This window comes from Saccopteryx leptura, chromosome 2 (genome assembly GCF_036850995.1).
Source record: "Saccopteryx leptura isolate mSacLep1 chromosome 2, mSacLep1_pri_phased_curated, whole genome shotgun sequence".
Lineage (NCBI taxonomy): Eukaryota > Metazoa > Chordata > Mammalia > Chiroptera > Emballonuridae > Saccopteryx > Saccopteryx leptura.
Genome location: NC_089504.1, coordinates 98,061,893 through 98,085,260, shown reverse-complemented (window position 1 = coordinate 98,085,260; position 23,368 = coordinate 98,061,893). Strand labels below are relative to the sequence as shown.

Below are 23,368 nucleotides of genomic sequence, written 5' to 3'. Positions count from 1 at the left end.
GATAAATTTAGATATGTACCAATGGCTAGAAAAGCAGAGTGTAACAGAAAGAAAAGCTCTACACAACAATAAAACTATAAAAGAACCTGAATCTGTAACAAAAACCTTACCCTTAAGGGATGCAGATGTGTGATAAACACAGCAAAATGTCAATCAATCACAGTGTGTAGGTAGGAGCTACAGAGTTCACTGCAAAAATTTTTCAACTCTTCTGTGTGTTTGGAATTTTTCTAAATAAATGTCCATAGGGGAAGCTTCCCATACTCAAAAAAAAAAAAATTCCAGCCCAGATGTTCTCACCAGAAGTGAACTTTGCTAAACATTTCAGAAGAAATGACACAATCTTGCACAAACTCCTCCAGAATATTGAAAAAAGAGAGAATACTCCTCCAAGTAGGTCTGAAGTCGGCACAGTCCCAACGCAGAAACATATCCCACAACAAAATCTAAGGCAGCAGGCTCCTGGCTGCTGCCCCGCCCAGCTCAGGCACATCCCCACCCAACAAGGGGTGGCCTTGGGTGCAGTGTGCAGACCCCCCCCACACCTCCAGCCCGAGGTCGCAGGGGAGATGAGAGGAAGTGGGCCCACCAGGACAAGGCTGCACCCACCAGAACTGGGGCAGCCCCACCTGGAAGCCACCCGATGCCCAGCTGACAGCTGCTGCTCTACTGACACCTGGGGTCACAGCCCCACTCCCACCCTGGTCCCTTCGACCCGGCCACACCCCACTCACAGCCCGCACCTCGCTGGGGGTGGGGGGCCAGCCAGCCATCACCTCCATGTCATGCAATTTCTGTGTCTGCTTCAGCTGGTTGAGCGATGGCTTCAGCTGTGAGGCCCCCACCGTCTTGCTGGTCCACTCATCCACCAGCTTGTGCAGGTCATCCGTGAAAGTGCCTTTCTTGTTGTTGCTGTTGTTCACCTGTGCCTGGACATGCAGGGCAGGTGGGGGACCCGGCTCGGGGCCTGGGACCAGGCTGCTGGTGGAGGACCCTGGGGAGGCACACACAGGCCAGGGTTGGTGACACCGTCCGGCAGCAACAGGGGTCAGCTGCTGTCATTCATACAATGGTCTTGCATAGGCTAGGCAACACCTTGCTTCAGGAGATGGTCTGCATTTAGGGAGCCATGTGGTGGTTTTAGACATGGTGAGGCATTTCCACAGGCTATGGGGGACTGGGATGTGACACCCATCTCATCGGCCAGGACAAGGCACTGGGCCCCAGCTGCTGGCAGCCTTACCAGCCTTCACTCTGTGCCCACAATGCCTGGGCCTGCTAGATCCCAGAGTAGGAGAGCCCAGGAAACTCCTGGTACAGATGGGGGCAAACACCCTTAGCTCTAACATTAGGACCCAAAGGGAATGCTCTCAGCACCCAGCAGCTGCTGCTGTACTTCTGGGGGACGGAAGATGCTGGTGACAGGCTGCATCACTGGCATTCCTGTGAATTTAAATGGCTTGGTGGTTTGGAATTTAAGACACCAAAATTGCACCTCCCTCGCCAGAGCATTGGGGAAGGCACTAACAAAGGGCACACACGTCTTTCCGTCTGTAATGGGCCTGCAATCTAGGCACCATCTGAGGGGCAGCCGCCTGCAGCTAGAGGAGCCAAGAGGCCAGGGCTGCCGGGGATGTCTGGGCCACGTGGCTCAGAGAGAGCTGGGCACCGAGACATTCATGGAAGCATTCGTGTCAAACGACCGAAGTAGCAGGATGTTTTACTTTTGCTTAAAAATTTCATCTCCATCCTTCATCTGACACATTATTTCCGGTTGGCAATTTCAAATAAGCCCCTTATAAAAGTTCTCCACTTAAAAAAATCACCTAATGACCATCTCTTCAAACAAGCCATTGCAAATGTAGTCTACTCTAGTGGCAACAAAAAGAAAAGCACAGACACAGACAGTTAAACATTAGTAATGAGACTCTACACACATGGAGCTATAGCGACATGAACATTTCAGCCAGAAAAGAAAAAAGGGAAACAAACAAACAAACAAACAAAAAGGCACAAGATGAAAGCAGTGAGGGGCCCAGGTAGACCGATAGCCATTTTGTCCCGGTATCTCTCCTCTGACACTCATCTTTAGCACTTCAAGGAAATACTCATGCCTACAGTTTTGGGAAGGGAGCCAAATTAACCACCGGTAATATGTAGATGTTCCGGAGAAGGGCAGCCTGTGAGATGTGAGCTGGCGAGAAGGAACAAAGTCTAAGAGCCATAGAGCTGCAAAGGGGTACCACGCAGGCGGCTGTCCCGCCTGGTGGAGGTGGAATGGTGCCTGTGGAGGGTGGGCACAAGGCGGGCGTGCATACGCCCGCCAGCCCCGTGGTTCCAGGCCCGGCCGTGGAAACCCTGATGCGCACTAGCCACAATAAAGCCCATGCGATGGAGACGAACAAAGGGTGAAAGAAAACCCGATAATTACGACTGCTGTGCTCTTTGCCTAGACAGAGACGCTTCAAGGCAGACCCTGCAAGGGAGAAAGAAAACGACACAAGACCACAGGGTTAGGCAGGACAGTACGCACGGGGACAAGCCACCACATGTTAAGCAAAAGTTATCAGTGTGTGAGGAGGGAGCAAAGGCCAGCAGTTCAGAGAAAAAGAACCAGGCTCCTGGGCTCACTGGGTGTCCCCGAGTCAGTGTGCAGTTCACACGAGCTTCGCCGAGGGGCGGAGGTGCAGGCCAAGCCCCAAGCTTCAGATAGAAGAGTGTGTGTCTCTGGAAACATATTCCAAAAAAAGAAAAAGAAAAAAGAAAAAGAAAAAGAAGAAAACCAAACCAAACGAAAAAAAAAAAAAGGTAAAGCACGCCGCTTGGCTTTTCAACACAGGGCTTTCGGGAGGCCCACTGGTTGAGGCAGGAAACTCCACTAAACTCAGCCAGGAGAGCATTCCCTCACTGGAGCAGGGTGGGGCCCTGCTTGGCCACAAGGCCCTTGGGAGGTTTTCCAAGTGCAAAAAGATACATTGTTTTGCAGGTTTGAGGCCAATCCTGGATCTCAGACTGCTGCCCTGACTAGGCCAGTAGTGGGCATGAAGGAGTCCTATCTAGGGAGGTGAGAGGCAGAGCAGACCATGATGCTTCGCTGTTCTTGGCCTCATCTGGTACTCCCACCCACCAGGACAGGGCGAGGCCTCCTTGTCACTGGACCCCCCACTAAGGGCTGCTGGACCCTGTGATCCCTGGAGTTTGTCTGTGCTGACCAACAGGCAATACGCTGACTTGAGTACCTGGCAAGCCTGGACAGGCTGTGTTCAACTGGAGAGAGAATGAGCTGTCCAGGAGGGGCTTCCGCCCCGGCTAACCCAGACTTCCTGACGGCAGGCAGAGGAGGGCCAGGCAAGGACGGCTCAGGCATCCCCAAGGTCATTCAGCAAGACTGCACTAGCACGGAGGGTCTGTATTCCCACCCACAGCCCCTTACCAGGAGCAGAATGCCCTGCACACAACCATGCTACTGCCCCCTGGAGGGCGTGGGCAGGGGGCAAAGGTCAACCGAGGCAACTTGGGGAACACTTATGTGCACCGGGCTCAAATTCAGTCATTCTTATTTTCGTTCACCCTGTGTATTTCTGAGGCTGATTTGGAGAGGGAGCTGATGTTCTGCTGGGATCTCTTACATGCAAATAAAAACCAAAGGGCTCAGCAGAAGCCGGCCAGACCTATCTGTTCCTGGTAGAAGTGCTGGGGAGGGGGGGGGGGGGTCTTGCCTGTAGGACTCTCCTTGGCCAAGGCCCTGGGAAGAAAGAAGCCAGGTTCCAGGCCCCAGACCTACTCGAGGAAGTGTCCATGTTGGGCAGAAACCCTGTTCTTCCCAGGCTGTGGAAGTGCAGCACATAGGATGGCCTAGCGCAGGGGTCCCTAAACTTTTTACACAGGGGGCCAGTTCACTGTCCCTCAGACCACTGGAGGGCCGGACTATAAAAAAAAACTATTAACAAATCCCTATGCACACTGCACATATCTTATTTTAAAGTAAAAAAACAAAACGGGAACAAATATAACATTTAAAATAAAGAACAAGTAAATTTAAATCAACAAACTGACCAGTATTTCAATGGGAACTATGCTCCTCTCACTGACCACCAATGAAAGAGGTACCCCTCCGGAAGTGCGGTGGGGGCCGGATAAATGGCCTCAGGGGGCCGCATGTGGCCCACAGGCCGTAGTTTGGGGACCCCTGGCCTAGCGGCTTGTTGATGTGTGGCCATGTCTGCAGGCATGCCCCATGGCACAACCAGCCTCTGCCCTCGTGGGCAGAGCAGGGGTCTGAGACAGCGCCTCAGCCTGCAGTGAGGCAAGGCCCCCATGCCACTCGGCTCCACATTCTCTCTGGCTCCTCGTGTAGACAGCCAGCCTGCTGGGCACCAGCTACCCACCCACCCAGACCATTGCCTGGCTGCCAGGTCACCTCGCCTTGAATTTGAGGGTGACTGATGGGGAAATATTGCTTTAAAAAAGTGGGCCTGGCCCTGCGGCATCCCCACACTTGCTGTTTATCAGTGTTCAAATACTAACGAAGGTCAGGTGGAACTGCAGGGACACAGCCCCACGCAGACCCGCCAGGGCTCCCTACCCCCATGACAAGAGGCCCATCTCCCATGGGTCAGTCTGACCGTGACAGTGGCACTAACCAGGTACTGGTTCTGGCACAGAGAAGGAAACAGGCAGACAGCACGGAAGCGCTGCTCTGGGTGTCTATGTCATGAACCACCACGTTCTCTAGGTGAGGAAAATGCCAAAACAGGCCCATGAAGCAGGAACTGGGAAGTCAGCCTCAGGTCTACCCTAGGGTGACTGACTGCACGCTGAGTGTTACTGCCTGGGCTGCACAGGCCCCGGAGCATAGGGCCAGTCCTTCAGACAGCCCATGGTGTGAGCGGCTGCACAGGCCCCGGAGCATAGGGCCAGCCCTTCAGACAGCCCATGGTGTGAGCGGCTCACCGATGCGGCCTGGGTGGGCTAAGGTGTGGTGGGGGGCTGCGTGGGTGGGTCTTCCTCCCTGGGCACCCTCTCCTGGCCCTAGGCCCTCTCCCACACCCACCACAGAGGGTCTCTACAGGGAGGGAGGGAAGAGGTGAGGGCAGGGTCTGGGGGCTGCACAGTGGCTACAGCGGGGGTCCCAGGGACAAACTTGCTGCAGCACAGGTGCCAGGTATGTTGTCAAGGACATAAGAGAAAAAACACAATGGCTCTGTGTGTACAGAGGGGTCCTGGAGGACATGGGCCCTGTGTGGGAGACTGCAAGCTGGCAAAGCCCTCACAGTTTAAGACTTAGCCAAACGTAAGCTCTTCCCCACAACTCCATATTGGCTATGAAGCTGAGTATTTCTACTCGTCTCATCCCCTCACCTCACTTGCTTAAGTTGCTAAAGGCAGTTTTCTTTTTACCCATATGCTTGGCGGAGGGTTTTCTGCACTGGGGAGATTTCCTAATGCAGCTCTGAAGAATTCCTGATGTAGCTCAGAGGTGTGACTTTGTATCTAAGCTTTCTTTTGTTGTGTAAAATAACTCTGCTTTGCACTATAAAAATAAAGCTTTTTGGGAATGCAAGCAGCTCCTGTAGGAAAAGCCTGCAGAGACCTCCCAATCCCATCCTTTTTTCTCTTTTTTTCTCAATTCTCCACAGTTCCCACTCTAGACCTGCAAAATTATTTGCCCCGCTGGTTCACGACAGCCCTGCCCCAATCAAGGACAGCCAGGGACAGGGAGGGTCAGCAGGTCCGATGACAACTTCTAACCAACACTTCAGCAAGCCAAGCCCAGGTGTCCCAAACCGTTCACCAGTGCAAGAGGGGTCCTGCCTGATGGGCAGCAGCTTCAGGGACTGCATGCAGGGTCTGCCTGCCTTGGGCTTCAGCCCTCCCCTAGGGACCTGCCCACCTGAAAGCAGGCCTGACTGGGTTGCCCACCCTGAGGTGCCAAGGCTGTGACTGCCCCACCCTCTACTCCCTGAACCTGGTGGTCTCTCTCACATGGCATCACCTCCTGGTCCCCTGGAGCTGCCTACAGTCCCGTCCCCGCCCCCCCCCCCCCCCATACCACCACCCATCTCTGACCTCTAATCTTCTCTGGGTTTCAGGGAAGCTGAGATCCCCTGTGCTTCAATGCTTTCTACACAGATTTTAATTTCCCAGAGCCTGCCTCCTCCTCCATTCAGGACAGGGAACTGAAACCCTTTCTCGGCATTATCCCCAGCTTGGGCTGGGCCAGCTACCCTGCACTCCAGCTCTGGCTTCCTCCTTGCCACGTGGCCAACCCCTTAGCCCTCCCAGACCATCTCTGAACATCCCTAGTCTTTCACAGGTCCGTGCTCCTTGGTCACCCAGGAACAAGCAGACAATGGCTCCAGCAGAAGCCCAGAGGGCCGGCACAGTGGATACCAGTACTGAAAAAACAGAGTGTGTGCGGGGGGGTGGGGGTGGGGTGGGGGGGGGGGGGTCAAGTCTTTACACACACTCTGTCCTTGCGGCTGCAGACAAGAGGGCCCAGGGCAGGCCAAGCACTCCCTAGCAACCTCAGAGCATGCAGGGGCCACAATCACGGCCTGAAAAGACTAGGAACTAAGCCAAGACATGCCTGAAAATATTTATAACTGGGCCGTGAGAGTAGTGGAATCATCACTTTCACAGCATCAGAGGAAACAAGGCCTACCAGGCCAGCGTGTGCCACCACCGAAAACCAACCGGCCTGGGCCAGGCCCCCCATCTGCCACTGAGCTGCGCCCCACTCGTTCCTTCCCTCCAGGCCAGGACAGAAGCAAAACTTAATCTCTTTGTCCCTGTCATTCCTCAAATCTTCCTTTTATGTAGCAACAATAAGTAATAGTGAATAGGAAGACAGCCCTAAAATAAAAGCAGAACCAGGTAGCTGAAAAGGTCAGGTGGTGGTGACCTGAGAAGTATGCATGGTTGCTGCTTACTCACAGGTTTTGACCCCCAGTGCCCTGGGAAAACTACCCCCTGCTCTAATGTGCTTCCCGCGTATGGTCAGCAGCCCTCCTAACAGAGACACAGTCACACATCTGAGCGTGAGACACCTGGAGGTCCAGGTACCCTTACACCACAACTTCCTGGGCGATAGCCACGCACACAGGCAGAAGAGGAACACCGAATGAACTGGGAGCTGGTCCCTGGGCGTTTCTACCTGCTCCCAGGCCTCCAACTTGTCCTGCCTGTCTGCCAGGGGAGGATGCCATGGGTCCTCTAGGGGGCATACTACGTTTCCCGTGGAAGTGGCCTTAGGTCCCAACAAGCACAATGTATCTTTATTGTACAAGCAAAAAGCCACATGCCCCAAACCAGCATGTCCAATCCAAATGGTAAAAAGCTTCATTTTTCTGTTTTAAAAATACAAAAACCCGAAAAGCCCACAGCTTTCGATTCATTTGTCAATCCATCTGAGGGATACAAATAATTTTGGATGGCCCTGAGCAGGTACACCCTGAGCAGGAGCCCCGGGGACTAGGACAGCATTTCCAGGGACTCTGAGGACAACTGGGACTGAGTTTTGGTCTCTCAGGACTTTGCAGAACTGCATAATTGACTTCATCTCGAAGGTCCCTGAGATGAGAGGGAAACACACCAAGTAAAGTGCAGGAGCTAGAGAGGAAACCAGGAGGGGCCGGGCCCAGCCAGGGAGCGTGGCAGGAGGCTGGCGGTCAGCGCTCCTGGGTCTGGGAGGTGCTGAGCTGAGCAGTGGACAGAGAGGGACCGGGCTGTCCTAGCCGGAGCGTGTCTCAGCAATTCCTCATGCAGGGAGCGGGCGAAGGGCGGACAGCATTGGATGTTGGGGATGCAGCCCTTGTAGAGACGTGACACCCTCCAGTGACCTTCTAGCACTGTCTTGGCTCAAGACATGCATGACTTCAAAGTCCAGACCCATGTGGAACACGTCATGCATGTAGAGAAGGCCGGGGTTGTCTTTTGTCTGCAGCTGGAACCGGGGACAGTGGACGTGTACATTTGCCACAGCAGAAATAAAAGTACATCCAACACTTACAGAAAAAAAGTGACCTTGGGGACCTGGGGGCGGGGCGCTGAGGCTGGGAGTGGGCAGGCCACAGCACATGCTTCTTGGTGCCCGGGCAGGAGCCGAGCGCATGCACTAGTGCTTTCTGGGGCCAGATGGGTGGGTACGGACAGGGCTCCGTTTTCATATTAAGTAAAGTGAGTTCAACGGGGTGGGGGAGGCATCCTACAAAATGTATGGAAGGTAATGAAGACAGGGAGAGGGAGGGGGAGAAACCAAGGGCCAGGAGGTGATAAAATACAAAAGAACAAATACAGACAGATGGACACAGACACGGGTCCACTGAGGAATCGAGCGCGAGGTTTGCTACTAGACTTATAGGTCACTCTCTCAGACGTTGGGTGGTAAACCGTCCAGCCTGCAAATGAATATAGAGGGAAGAAAACAAAGAGACAGGCATCAAGTACAGTCTCCGGGCTTCCTCCTACACCACCAGCCACTTCAGCCTCGCCACTTAGCATCCACGGCCGTACCTAGCCCAGCCCAGAGGACCACAGCCACTGACCACATAATGGAAAGGAGGAAGCATTGGAGCGGAAGAGAAGCGGACCCCAGGAGAGCGTGCGGGGCAGTGTGGGGGACCGGACGCGGCAGCGGTCACCACGTCTCTGGACAGAGATGGCGCAGGTGAAGCACCTCATCGCACAACTGCTGTGTCCACGGCAATTCCTCTTCAAGGCCAAACTCCCAGCTTAAGAGCTGTGCCCTGGTCCCCCCATCGGCCCTTCTGAACCCCTGTCCCATCGGGAAACAGGGCAGGGCAGAGCGGGCCTGAGACCCGGCACAGACCACGTGGCAGACACAGCGACGTCTGACCTCTCTGTGGTACTGGTGCCCTCCCGAGGTTGCTCTAGCCAAGCACGCCTCCCTCTGAGCCACTTACAGCAGGACTGTGACAGGTGGGCCATCCACTCTTTTCATTCAAAGGCTACCTCTAGGATTACTTCTGAACGAAGCTGTCAGTGGCCTTGGCCACAGCTCACATCCCCTCTACACCACACAGGCCCTACTTGGCTAGCACATGCTCAGAGACGGGCAAGCTGGGAATCACCTGGGCCATGTGCTCCGCCTCCATCACTGGCTAAGCCGGAGCAGATGTCTGCAGACAAGGAGGCCCGAACGGAGCAAGGCTGCTGGGTCTGAACTGCCTTCCCACACGGGTCTGATGCTGCTGCGGGCCCCGCCCCGGCTTTGGTAGGGTCCTTAGCAGGAGGGGCTTTGCTGCAGTCTGACAAATGACCTGGGTGGGGAGAAGGGGTACAGGTACTATAAGGCGCTGCAGGACAGACCAGCCAGCGCAGGGTGCATCTGCCTTCCCTGCTCTTTGCTGGGTGACCGTGGAGAAACTGAGTCCCTGAGGCGATGGGTGCGTGGCTGGGTTACCCCTGTGGGAGTGTTGGGGAGATTAAAAGAAAACAGCCAGAGTCTCCACCAGTCGACAGTGTTGTGCACACCGGGGCTCCAAGTAAGCCCGTAAATTTCCTCCTCACTCTAACTAGTCTCCCATTCGCTTTAAGAGCGGGCATGGAATGTGCATATGTAATTCTTGCAATTCGCGGGCCTGTGCTCTGCAGGTTATATGCAACATAAAGAGGGAAGGCTTGCGGTCAGCTCATGGCCGGTTTCCCACCTGGTGCCACTGAGGATTTCAACTCAGTGGGTCTCCACCCAGGAGTGCGGGAGCTTGGGGTCAGCATGAACACTCAGCGCCTGGGGGTGTGGTTAAGGCCTGGGGTCCTCACACCCTTCACCTCCCCCAAGGCAGCTGCTCAACCCCCATTGTCAGCAGGTGACACATGTCTGAGAAACTGGGCCAGAGGGAACAGCCCTGTCCCAGGCAGCATCCTGCAGTAAGGTACCAATGGGGAAGACCAGCTCCCAGCTCTGGAGACCCTGGGCCTCCTCCTCCTCCCTCACACACTGCAGCTCACAGGTGGCTGCCCACTCATAGACCTGCCCACTCACAGTTCTCTCATGGGCCGGAGCCCCCCCACCCCCACCCCACCACAGCCCACAAAGGCTCCCCCTCTCCCTCTAAAGGAGAGTCAAGAAGTGCTCTTCCAGGTCTGGGTGCTTGCCTCCCATCTGCCCAGCAACCAGCCTGCCCTCTCCCAAGGGTAGCCAGGAGGGCACAGGGCCGACCTGTACTGGAGGCCACGACCTTGAGCTGCTGCACCACCGGATTCAGCAACTTCCCAGCCTTCAGCTTGCTCTTGCTGGTCTTCCTCCGGCGGCCAGCGGGGGGCGCTGTATGGAAAAGCCCCAGGTTGGGGGGCAGCGTCTTGCCCAGGCGGCGGTACAGGGCTTCAATCTCTTGCTTCTGCTGGCTCTGCAGCTCTGAGATCTCCTTCAGATGCCTGCAGGAGGAGAGAGGGAGGGTTAGTGGGCCTCCTGGCTATTTCCACCCTATTCAGCCCCTCCAGAGAACCCGAGGCAGACATGAAGATGAGGCATGCAGCCCACAGGCCAGCTGGGCAAATGGGGACAAGGGGGCATTTATTTAAGCATCTGTCTATTTATACTTAAACCAGGTGGGCATCACTGGGGGCCCATGGCATCAACATCCAACGACACAAAACTGCAGAAGGCCAGCCTAAGAAAACCCAACTCTTCCATCCAGGCTCATAACACCCACTTTTCAGTTTTGTTATGTTTGGGGGGGGGGGGGCAACTTCACACATTTCTGTTCACAATACTAACCCTGCATATAAACACAGGCGGAGGAAAACAATCAGTGCTCAGAACTGAGGGCTGCCTCGGTCTATCAGGTGTTACTCCCTCCACACAAAGGAAGAGAGCACCACAGGTGTCTCAGGTGAGGGAATGCTGGGAACTGCAAGTTGTGTTGTCAGCCAGGGACCTGAGGCCCAGCTCAGGCAACACCACCCGTGGGCCACCGATCTGGGCCAACAAGCCACACGGGTGGAAGCACTGGCTGTGGGCAAAGGCCGTTTCTACGACAAGCCAGCAAGGGCCAGGCGATGCCAGCCTCCTCCAGGACTCCTAAGCTGAGCCCCGGCTACTTTCCTTGCCCACCCGCCCTCCCTCCTGCACCCTGGGTGGCACTGGGCCAGACACCATCCCCTCAGCTGTATCTCACAGGTCCTAGCCACCCAGCCAGAGGCTCAGCCCCTCAGCCTCCCTCTAGGCCCACCTCCTTCCTGTGTGGTGGGGAAACAGCTGAGCTGTTTGCCTCGGTTGGACAGGAAGATCTAAACAAAAAACTGCTAGAGCATCAGATTAGCTTCTCACAGGGTGTGATGTTTTGAGGTGGAAGCTGGCTGGAGTGAGGGAGGGATGCCTGGTCAGCTGGGGAGCGTTTGATTTAGAACTTGGGAGAGACCCCGCTCTGAAACTCCTGCCCCAGAGGCCACTCTTTCCTTCCACCAGGAGCTGTAGCGGGCCTCTCCAACTATGGGGCTCCTAGGGGTTCTAAGAACTGCAAATGCTGGGCGGGGGCAGGCACCCGTGTCCCCAACAGTGACGAGGGGGTCTGACACGCTACCATGTATCTGGCAGCCACCCATCCCCATGCCCTCAATTCAAGGCCAAACCCCACCCCCTTCTAAATGTTCTCCCCTTTCCACTGGGGTCCTCCGCTGTCTCAACAGCAGAGGCGGACTTAACAGCGGATGCACCGGGCGTGCAGCCTGGGCCCCGACTTCTGAAGGGCCCCGCAAAACCCTAACTTTATACTTTTTTCTAATGACACGAAGTTTGGTTTCACATGGGCAATTTTAACACTCATAATACATAATATTTTTTATTTATTTAATGTATTTTTATTTTGCCTTTATCTTTTATATAAAAGGCCCAATATTTTCTTCTGCGCCCAGGGCCTCAACCGACCCTAATCTGCCTCTGCTCATCAGGCCAGAGGGCCAGCACTTAATATCCTTGATTTCCCCTTTCTCAGGCTCCTTTGAGGTGCTTCTTCCTCTCTCCCTTCCCCACCGCCCCCTCAACTTCCTCACCACCAGGCCCCACTCTCTCCCAAGGCTGCAGGAGCCCTCAGCGTCAGACCCTTCCCCTTCACCTCCAGGCCCCTCAGAGCGCACAGAAGCTTCTCCCTGATTGTCTTGCACCCAGACCTCCCCCTTCCTCCACAGCTCCCCTCACAGTGGAGGGTGGCTGCCTCTGGGCTCCCTTATCCTGTTTTTTTCCTGCTGACTAAGGGCTTACAGGGCGACACCCTGAGCACAGATGTGCCCCTCCCCTGCACCCCTGTGCCTCCTTGACACCACATACCTGGATGGAACCCTCAGTGGCTGTTCATGTCTAGGGGAGGGAGCTACAGGTATCGGGTGCCCAGGGCTGGTCCTGACCTCTCACAGCTGGGATAGGGGGTGGGGAGCAAAGAGGTGGGGCCAGTCCCCCAAGGGCTGGGGGGCAGGAGGGACAGGGTTCAGGGTGGGGCCCATGGGCAAGGTCTCCCACCCCTCCCAGCAGGCACAGCCCTAGCCAACCAGTGAAGGAAGGAGTGGGAGAGAGGAGGTGCTCCAGAGGGGTAGTTTTCAGGTCCACTGGGAGAACTCTGGGCCCACAGCCATTCCTTCCCCACCCAAGTAACTGCACTGTGCTCCCTCCTGCCGAGAAGGAAACTTGAGGGGCAGCTGAGTCTCAGACACCCTGACCACAGGTAGGGGCAGGGGGTCTGAGCAACACAGGGGCTGTCCTATTGAGGGTCACAGGAAGTGCAGAGGCACAGGACCAAGACTAGGGACCACGCCAACAGGTGGCGGTAACAACTGCCCCAGCCCCATCACCTGGTCCAAGCTCCAAGTGCACATGGAGGAACCTGGACCTCAGCTGGCAACTGCACCCCGACATTGTGGCCTGGTCCCCCATTCCAGCCACCAGCCGGCCACCGTGCCACAGGACCTACTTCTCTCGCAGACTCTGCAGCTCCTTCCTGATGTCAGCATCCTCAATCTCCGAATCATTGTCACTGCTGATGTAAGACGACTGGGAGTGGAAAGAGGTCACGCTGATGGTGGGAACCTTCACACCCATTCTGCTGGGTGTCTCCGGGCAAGGGGAGCCAGCCCTTGAGGACCTGTGCAGAAAGGCAGTGGCCTTCTTCACAAAGTCACTGGCCACACTGCCACCACTGCCAGGCAGGGAGCCTTGCTTCAGCAGGGGCGGCCTCCTGCGGGGGCACTCGTCCCCAGAGTCACTGGACACGGGCTCTCCGGGGCAGACCTCAATAGAGGAGGCCGTCTGCACGCGCCGCAGGGTCAGCTTCACCTCAGGGGTGTGGGGCCCCTCCTCCAGGTACACGTCAGGCGGGGCCGAGTACCGCAGGCTGTGTGGAGAAGCGAGCGTCCACTCATCCTGCGTGCTGACCACAGAGAACCGGCCCACAGTTTTGGCTGGCGAGCTGCCATCCTGCTGCCCTGGCTGCTTCCGAGGAGACCCCGCAGACAGGGTGCCACGAGTCTGGGGACGGACGGCCTGACCGCCCTCGGTCAACGTCCTGGGACAGCGCTGCATGGGCTCGGCCGAGGTTTCCCCGGGGGCCCCGCCGCTCTGGTCTGTGAGCTCCCGATGTGCGGGGATGGCAGAGGCCAGGGCATCCTTGGGAAACAGAGGAAAGGAAGAGATTCCACGCAAACACCAGCAGAGAGCAAACTCCGACCAGCTAAGTATCTCATTGTCTCATGGCAGAGAACTACCTACCTGTGGGGCACCCGGTGCTGCAGGTGAACCTGAGGCTGCCCTTCCTCCATCAGAGGCCAGAGCCTCGCTCAAGGATGCTGCTGCTGTAGGAACATTAAAACCATTACTTGGGCTGGTGCCTCGGACAAGGCAGGAATGGCCCGAGGCCAGCTAAATCCCGGTGGGAGGGAAAGGGACCCACAGCGAGAAGCCATTCTAACCGCCCCCCAGCCAGCTTCCCAGGAGACACTCTAGAACCCGGTGAAAGGGGAAGGTGTCAGCCCAATACCACTCGGATCCCTGTAGGCACATGCTCCAGACCCTCACACACCTGATGGTGTCTGTCACCTGTCTCACCTGTCACCTCTACATACCTGATGCTGTCACCTTGTCTCACTTGTCACCTCTACATATCTGATGCTGTCACCCTGTCTCACCTGTCATCTCTATCATCTGACGGCATCACCCTATCTCTCCCTAACATATTCTGAGGATAAACAGGTCTCATGTGGTCCTGGAAGAAGCACATCAACAGGGCTGATTCCTAGCCCTGCTGCGCATGTCTAGGGAAGGCCAATGGCATCCAAGGCTGCCTCAGTTTCCCCATCTACATAACGGAAACACAGCATAATATTTCTGACCCACTTTCCCAGAACTGCTGTGAAGAGTGAATGAGAACAGGAGGGGCTGAGCTGTGGGAGACGGGCCTGCTGAGACCCTCACGGCACAAGACAGCCATGGGCAGGCAGAGCTGTGCATGTCCCCGCGTGGGGCTGACGTGCTGCAGTGCGGCAGGAGGGGCTGAAGGAGCCTGCAGCCAGGCTGCGGGGAGGGGCTGGCATCCACTTCCACAGGCCGTGGACTTGCTGTCCTTGCGTGTACACACACCCTAAGGCGGCAGGGTGGACTCTGCCACGTCTAGTTCCCACCCAGGATATAGTGGATGGGGGTGGGGTGGCAGAGCGCTCTGAAGCAGGAAAAGATGGGGCATCTCGCATGCACTGGGCACAGGGACAGTGGGCTGGGGCTACTCACCTGTCATTGGTGAGGAAATGGCCTGCTCCAATGTAGTCGCTGGTTCTGACTTGTCCAACTGGAGGGAGAAACAGAAAGGAAAGAGTCAAGTACACCACTTGCTGACATGTCTGAGGCTGACCTGCAGATCTGCTCCTCCTCCCCACTCACTCCCCACTCTCCCCCCATCACTCCCCACTCTCCCCCCATCACTCCCCACTCTCCCTCACCCAGGGCTGCTCCTACCCCCATCACTCCTCCCTCTCCCTCACCCAGGGCTGCTCCTCCCCGTCACTCCCCACTCTCCCCCCATCACTCCCCACTCTCCCTCACCCAGGGCTGCTCCTCCCCCATCACTCCCCACTCTCCCTCACCCAGGGCTGCTCCTACCCCCATCACTCCCCACTCTCCCTCACCCAGGGCTGCTCCTCCCCCATCACTCCTCCCTCTCCCTCACCCAGGGCTGCTCCTACCCCCATCACTCCTCCCTCTCCCTCACCCAGGGCTGCTCCTACCCCCATCACTCCCCACTCTCCCTCACCCAGGGCTGCTCCTCCCCCATCACTCCCCACTCTCCCCCACCCAGGGCTGCTCCTACCCCCATCACTCCTCCCTCTCCCTCACCCAGGGCTGCTCCTACCCCCATCACTCCCCACTCTCCCTCACCCAGGGCTGCTCCTACCCCCATCACTCCCCACTCTCCCTCACCCAGGGCTGCTCCTACCCCCATCACTCCCCACTCTCCCTCACCCAGGGCTGCTCCTACCCCCATCACTCCCCACTCTCCCTCACCCAGGGCTGCTCCTACCCCCATCACTCCCCACTCTCCCCCCATCACTCCTCCCTCTCCCTCACCCAGGGCTGCTCCTACCCCCATCACTCCCCCCTCTCCCTCACCCAGGGCTGCTCCTACCCCCATCACTCCCCACTCTCCCTCACCCAGGGCTGCTCCTACCCCCATCACTCCCCACTCTCCCCCCATCACTCCCCACTCTCCCTCACCCAGGGCTGCTCCTCCCCATCACTCCCCACTCTCCCCCCATCACTCCCCACTCTCCCTCACCCAGGGCTGCTCCTACCCCCATCACTCCTCCCTCTCCCTCACCCAGGGCTGCTCCTACCCCCATCACTCCTCCCTCTCCCTCACCCAGGGCTGCTCCTCCCTGTCACTCCTCCCTCTCCCTCACCCAGGGCTGCTCCTACCCCCATCACTCCCCACTCTCCCTCACCCAGGGCTGCTCCTACCCCCATCACTCCCCACTCTCCCTCACCCAGGGCTGCTCCTACCCCCATCACTCCCCACTCTCCCCCCATCACTCCTCCCTCTCCCTCACCCAGGGCTGCTCCTACCCCCATCACTCCCCCCTCTCCCTCACCCAGGGCTGCTCCTACCCCCATCACTCCCCCCTCTCCCTCACCCAGGGCTGCTCCTCCCCCATCACTCCCCACTCTCCCCCACCCAGGGCTGCTCCTACCCCCATCACTCCCCACTCTCCCCCCATCACTCCCCACTCTCCCTCACCCAGGGCTGCTCCTACCCCCATCACTCCTCCCTTTCCCTCACCCAGGGCTGCTCCTCCCCCCATCACTCCCCCCTCTCCCTCACCCAGGGCTGCTCCTACCCCCATCACTCCCCACTCTCCCCCACCCAGGGCTGCTCCTACCCCCATCACTCCCCACTCTCCCCCCATCACTCCCCACTCTCCCTCACCCAGGGCTGCTCCTCCCCGTCACTCCTCCCTCTCCCTCACCCAGGGCTGCTCCTACCCCCATCACTCCCCACTCCCCCCCACCCAGGGCTGCTCCTACCCCCATCACTCCCCACTCTCCCTCACCCAGGGCTGCTCCTACCCCCATCACTCCCCACTCTCCCTCACCCAGGGCTGCTCCTACCCCCATCACTCCCCACTCTCCCCCCATCACTCCCCACTCTCCCTCACCCAGGGCTGCTCCTACCCCCATCACTCCTCCCTCTCCCTCACCCAGGGCTGCTCCTACCCCCATCACTCCCCACTCTCCCTCACCCAGGGCTGCTCCTACCCCCATCACTCCTCCCTCTCCCTCACCCAGGGCTGCTCCTACCCCCATCACTCCTCCCTCTCCCTCACCCAGGGCTGCTCCTACCCCCATCACTCCCCACTCTCCCTCACCCAGGGCTGCTCCTACCCCCATCACTCCCCACTCCCCCCCACCCAGGGCTGCTCCTACCCCCATTACTCCCCACTCTCCCTCACCCAGGGCTGCTCCTACCCCCATCACTCCTCCCTCTCCCTCACCCAGGGCTGCTCCTACCCCCATCACTCCTCCCTCTCCCTCACCCAGGGCTGCTCCTACCCCCATCACTCCCCACTCTCCCTCACCCAGGGCTGCTCCTACCCCCATCACTCCCCACTCCCCCCCACCCAGGGCTGCTCCTACCCCCATCACTCCCCACTCTCCCTCACCCAGGGCTGCTCCTACCCCCATCACTCCTCCCTCTCCCTCACCCAGGGCTGCTCCTACCCCCATCACTCCCCACTCTCCCCCCATCACTCCTCCCTCTCCCTCACCCAGGGCTGCTCCTACCCCCATCACTCCCCACTCTCCCCCACCCAGGGCTGCTCCTACCCCCATCACTCCTCCCTCTCCCTCACCCAGGGCTGCTCCTACCCCCATCACTCCTCCCTCTCCCTCACCCAGGGCTGCTCCTCCCCGTCACTCCCCCCTCTCCCTCAGCCCAGGGCTGCTCCTCCTCCCTGTTGCTCCACACACAACAGCTAGTACTATCTGGGTCCTGACCCTACACACACCTCCACTTCCCCTAACAGGCCACTTGTTGCAAAACATATTTAGTAGGCTGGGCTCAGAGGTGAGTCTCAGAAAGCAGGACAGTGGGTTGAGGTAAGGCAGCCCTGCATGGCTGGACTTGAGTTGGCCCCCACCCGTCCAGACCCCTGACCCAAGACAGCACCTGTGGGCAAAGCCAGGACTCACCACAAGCTGGGCTGGCAGGGCTGGGTCCCCCTTGGAAGCCTCTGTGTAGGGCTGATCACCTCTCAGAGGTTCCAGGGTGAAGTCTCGGTTGCCTGTCTCCACAGGAGTCCCGGCAGAGGCCGAGGAGGTGGGCACATGCTCCTGGTAGAGCAGGGTCCGCAGCTTCTCATCTAGGCTCTTGATGGTGCTGTCCACGAAGCCCACCCTGGGAGGCGGCCCTTCCCCATCTGACTCCAAGGCTGACAGTGGCTGGGGGAGGGTAGTGGGCCCCAGTGGAGGACTTGGGAGCTGAGGAGTAGCCAGGCTGACAGCCCCCACTGTATTAGGGAGTGGAGGTAGGGACTGGCCCAGGGCAGCCTGAGGGGTCCCGCCAGAGGCACTGGGTGCAGAGGCTGGAGCTGGCAAGGTCTCCACCTGGGTGCTAGCCTCCCTGGCTGAAGCAGGCTCCCCAAGACTTGTGGGGTGATGGGGAGCCTCTGGAGGGGAGGTGCAAGGCCTCTGGACCGTGCCCAGGGACCCTGTAGCAAGTTGGGCATCATGAGGCTCTGCCCGTGGCTGGGGGGTCTCCCTCTCGTTAGCCATCCCCTGAGAGGTCACTGGGCCCTCTGCCTGCATAGCAGCCCCCCTGGCTGGCTCTGGCTGGGGGCTGGCAGCTGGTGCAGCCATATCCTGGGGCACAGCAGTCACAGGAGGGGAGGATGGCACCAAAGGGGCTGATGTGACCCCAGGGGTGTCCCTGGAGCCTGCTTGGTTCAGAAGTTGCAGACTGGCTGGCACACCAGGTTCGTCCTTCAGGGACAGCTGGTCTTTACAGGGTGCTGGGTCTAGAAGAAACAGGAACAGTGCCTCTGTGCCAGCTGCCTCTCGTCCTAGTTACCTGGCACTTCCTGGGCCAAAAGCATGCCCTCTGGGAGCTGGCAGCACCCCACTCACTACTCTCCTGTTCTCTGATGCATCGACTTCAAAGGAGGAAAAGTTTTATCAGAACTATTCCTTGGCAAGAATTATAATTATAATTTCATAGCAAGAGCTTCTTAGAAAAGTAAGACAGTTATCTTATTCTGTTCAAATTAACAAAAAATAGTCATGTTAAAAGGAATATCACCTTATATGTAGCTCCAACGTGAAATTACATTGAAAAACCAGAATAATTGTTCAGCTCTGAGCATCTTACTACATGGCATGAATTATGTATTTATTTTCACTTAAAGAATGGTGAACATTGGGACAGATAACAGAAAAGCGCATACCTTCAGTTGGTACCCTCAAACAAACAAAAATTTGCTTTAGAAAACCTTGTTTGGAAATGAATGGCATTTTCTTCCAATGAAAAATAAAGCTATTGGGCAACCACCAGGACACCTTAAATATTCAGAAAAGTGGACAGGGCACTCTCTCACACTTGGCTGCAGGATGCAATCACCTGGAAGGCACAAGAGGATGATGGTGGGTCTCATCTACAGAGATTCACTGTGGAAGGCCGGGCCCAGGCTTCTCCAATCCTGTTCTTTCTCCCTTTCTATTATTTCTTTCTCCCTATCTCCTCTCCCTCCCTTCCTGCTCCCCTCCTCCCTTCCTCCTGTCTGTCTTACCCCCACACTACACTCTCTAGGACCTCAGGTAGGAAACTGAAGAGTAAGTGGGTAGATATACATTCTTATATTGGTCTTCACTTCAAAGAGAAATCATTCACCATATCGCCAATTAAGAATATTTGCTAGTGTTTTTAAGATAAAAATCCTTTGTCCATTTACAAATTCACTTTTAAACCTACGTTCCTATTATTTAAAGTCATTAACGGACACACACACACAGGGAAGACAATGTGAAAACACACAGGGAGAACCCTATGTAACCACAGAGGCAGAGACTGGAATGATGAATCCACAAGCCAAGGAATGCCAAGGATTGCCAACAGCACCAGCAGCCAAGAGAGAAGCAGAGGGCAGACCCTCCCCTAGAGCCTTCAGAGGGAGCAAGGCATTGCCGACACCTTGATTTCAGTCTTCTAGCTTCTGTAACTATGAGAAAATCCATTTCTGTTGTTTTAAGTCACCCAGTTTGGGACACCTTGTTATGGCAACCCTGGGAAGATAATACAGACTCCATAAACATGAAAACATTGGCTCAGGGAAAAAAAATCAACTCAAGTAAAAATTAAATGATTTAGCTCCAGCGATGGTGCATGATTGGTGAATCCTTCCCCCCAAAACAACTATAAAACTGGACAAAATACTTATTGTAGAACCACAATTATTTCAGGGCTTTGGAACAGCTCAAAGGCATATGTCAAATTGAGGAGCATTTCTTTAGTAAAACCTGTTGAACTTAGGGGTAAGAATAGCAGGATGGAGTTTTGCTTTAACATGTTAGCCAAGAAAATTAGGAGAGAGATGCTGTCTCCTGAAGCCATTATCATTCTAAATATTCCCATTCCAAAAAAAATTTTTAAACACACAAATGATACATGAGGGTGTGCTCATGGCAAAATAGCGAAATGAGTCAAATGGAGCTCCATATTGGTTCTCTTCTCCAATCTCCTCTCTTTCCTCTGGCTTTACTGCAGCTATAGAGAAACAAATTTGGTTTTGCATTTGTTTTGATATTTAAATAAAGTCATACTGTACTATAAAAATAAAAAAGTCATTCATGAATGTTGAATTTTATCAAACACTTTCTTCTATCTACTGAAATTATCAAGGTCCTGGCCAGTTGGCTCAGTGGTAGAGCGTTGGCCCAGTGTGTGGATGTCCCAGGGTCAATTCCTAGTCAGGGCATATAGGAGAAGCAACCATCTTCTTCTCTACCACTTTCCCTCCCTCTTCTCTCTCTCTCTCCTTCTCTCTCTTCTCCTCCTGCAGCCATGGCTCGATTGGTTCAAGTACATAGGCTCTGGGCACTGAGGATGGCTCTGTAGAGCCTCTGCCTCAGGCACTAAAAATAGCACAGTTGTGTGCATGGCCCCAGATGGGCAGAGTGTCGGCCACAGATGGGGTTGCTGGGTGAATCCCAGCTGGGGCACATGTGGGAGTCTGTCTCTCTATCTCCCCTCCTCTCACTTGGAAAAAAATAAGAAAAAAAAATGGTCAGAGCCTTCCCCTTTGACCTGTGCATCTGACAACCACCACTCCACTCTTTGTTTCTAAATTCAGCTTTTTTTTTCAGATTCTACATATAATTGAGATCACACAGGGTTTGCCTTTCTCTAGCTTATTTTGCTTAATGATCTCCATGTTCATCCATGCTGTCACAAATGGCTGAATATCCTTCTTTTTAAGGATGAGTTTCCTTTGTATACATTTACCACATTTTCTTTATTCAAGTGTTGACACTTAGTTTTGACATCTTGGCTGTTGGAATAATGCTGCAATGAACATGTGGATGCAGGTATCTCTTTGAGATGGTGGTTTCATTTCCTTTGGCTGCACACCCAGAAGTGAATCACTGGGTTATAAGGTAGTTCTATTTTTATTTTTTTAAGGAACCTCCATACTGTTTTCCATAGTGGTTGCACCAGTCTGCATTCCCACCAACAGTGCACCAGGGTTCCCTTTTCTCCACATCCTCACCAACACTTGTTATCTTTTGTCTTTTGGGGATATAGCCATTGTCACAGGTGTCAGGTGATACCTCACTGTGTTTTGAATCACATTTCCCTGATGATTAAATGTTGAACACCTTCATTTCCAGGTACCAGGTGGCAATCTGTAGGTCTTCTTAAATAAATGTTTCTTCACGTCCTCTGCCTATTTTTAATTGAATTAATTGTTGTTCTTTTGCTATTGAGTGGTGTGAGTTCCTAACATATTTTGGATATTAACCACTTATCAGATATATGACTTGCAAACATTTTCTTTCATCCCATAGGTTGTCTTTTTCATTTTGTTGATGGTTTCTTCTGCTGGGCAGCTTTTTAGTTTGATGTAATCCTTAAATAATTTTTGCTTTTGTTGCGTTTTTTGGTTTCAGATACAAAAATCACTGCCACATTCAATATCAACAAGCGTTTCCCATTTTGTCCTGGAAGTTTTATGGTATGAGGTCTTATGTTTTAAACCTTTCATCCAATTTTAGTTTGTTTTTCTCAATGATGTGAGCTAGGGATACACTTTCATTGTTCCGCATGTGGATATCCAGTTTTCCCAGAACCATTTATTGAAGAGACTATCTTTCTCCAATTATATGTGCTAGCACCCTTTTCATAGGTTAATTGATCACATGTGCATGAGCTCTCCATTCTATTAGTCTAAGTGTCTGCTTTTACGCCAGTAGTATACCATTTTGATTACTATCACTTTGCAATATAGTTTGAAAATATAAATAGAAAATAAAATGCCTCCGGCTTTGTTCTTTCTCAAGATTGCTTAAGCCATTGGGGGGGGGGGCCTTTTATAATTCTATATCGAATTTTAAGATTGTTTATCCTATATCTGTGAAAAATGACATTGAAATTTTGACAGGCATTGCACTGAATCTGTAGATGGCTTTGCATAGTAGGGACATTTTAACAATTCTTCTGACCCAAGAACACAAGATCTATTTCCATTTACTTCAGTCTTTTTCGCCATTGTCAGTTTTCAGTGTACAGGTCTTCATCTCCCTAGTGAAATTTATTCCTAAGTATGTTACTGTTTTTGATGCTGCTACAAATGGGGCTTCTTTCATTTGTCTGTCAGATAGTTCATTGTTAGTATATGGGAATACAACTGATTTTTGCTTGTTGTTTTTGTATCCTGTAACTTAACTGAGTTCACTTATTAGTTCTAACAGGTTTTAGTATTGTCTTTAAGGTTCTCTCTATATGAGATTATGTCATTCACAGACAGAAAATTGTATGTCTTTTCTACTTTAATTCCTCTTATTTCTTTTTTCTTGTCTAATTTCTTTGGCTAGAACTTCCAGCACAATGTTGAACAGAAATGAGAAGAGTGAGCATCCTTGTCTTGCTCTTAATCTAAGAGAGAAACTTTCAGCTTTTGACTATTATGTACGATGTTAGTTGTGGGCTTGTCATACATGCCCTTTATTATGTTGAGGTACATTTCTTTGATACCTCATTTGTTGAGTTTTTGAGACCTCATTAATTGAGTTTTTCTCATGAAAGGTTTTTGAATTTTGTTAAGTGCTTTATTTCCACCTATTAAAATGATCATGATTTTACCCTTCGTTCTGTTAACATGGTGTATCACATTTGTTGATTTGTTTATATTCAACCATTCTTGCATCTCAAGAATAAATCCCATGATCACAGTGTTGTGATTCTTGTAATTTGCTGTATAATGCTAATATTTTGTTGACAATTTCTGCATCTATATTCATCAAGGATATTGGTCGATAAATTTTTTTCTTGTAGTGTCCTTGTCTGGTAGTGTTATCAGGGTAATGCTGGCCTGGTAAAATGAGTTTGGAAGTGTTCTCTCCTCTTCAATTTTTTTCAAAGAGACTGCAAAGGGTTAGAGTTAATTCTTCTTTAAATGTTTGGTAGAATTCACCAATGAAGGCACTTAGTCCTGGACTTTTTATTGTTGGAAAATGACTGATTACTGATTTAATCTCCTAATTAGTTATAAGTCCATTCAGATTTTCTATTCCTTCATGATTCAGTCTTGGTAGACTGTATGCTTTTAAGAATTTAGACATTTTTTTCTAGGTTATGCAATGTGTTAGAGTATAATTTTTCAC

General features: G+C 53.8%; 1 protein-coding gene across 14 annotated transcripts in view; it reads right to left on the bottom strand.

Annotated features, from left to right (window-relative positions):
• The window catches only part of WNK2 (WNK lysine deficient protein kinase 2), a 112,296-nt gene that overhangs the window by 15,318 nt on the left and 73,610 nt on the right, over positions 1-23,368 (bottom strand). For 4 of the 14 annotated variants that reach the window (XM_066368391.1, XM_066368392.1, XM_066368401.1 and 1 more), the window contains 9 exons: positions 17,687-18,510; positions 14,735-14,792; positions 13,721-13,803; positions 12,927-13,618; positions 10,184-10,398; positions 9,093-9,281; positions 8,301-8,399; positions 2,432-2,476; positions 744-994 (listed from right to left, as the gene is read on the bottom strand). In XM_066368391.1, coding sequence (XP_066224488.1) covers positions 744-994; positions 2,432-2,476; positions 8,301-8,399; positions 9,093-9,281; positions 10,184-10,398; positions 12,927-13,618; positions 13,721-13,803; positions 14,735-14,792; positions 17,687-18,510 — 2,456 coding nt within the window. The remainder of the gene's footprint in view (positions 1-743; positions 995-2,431; positions 2,477-8,300; positions 8,400-9,092; positions 9,282-10,183; positions 10,399-12,926; positions 13,619-13,720; positions 13,804-14,734; positions 14,793-17,686; positions 18,511-23,368) is intronic. The other 10 variants (XM_066368393.1, XM_066368404.1, XM_066368398.1 and 7 more) reach the window with 8 other exon arrangements.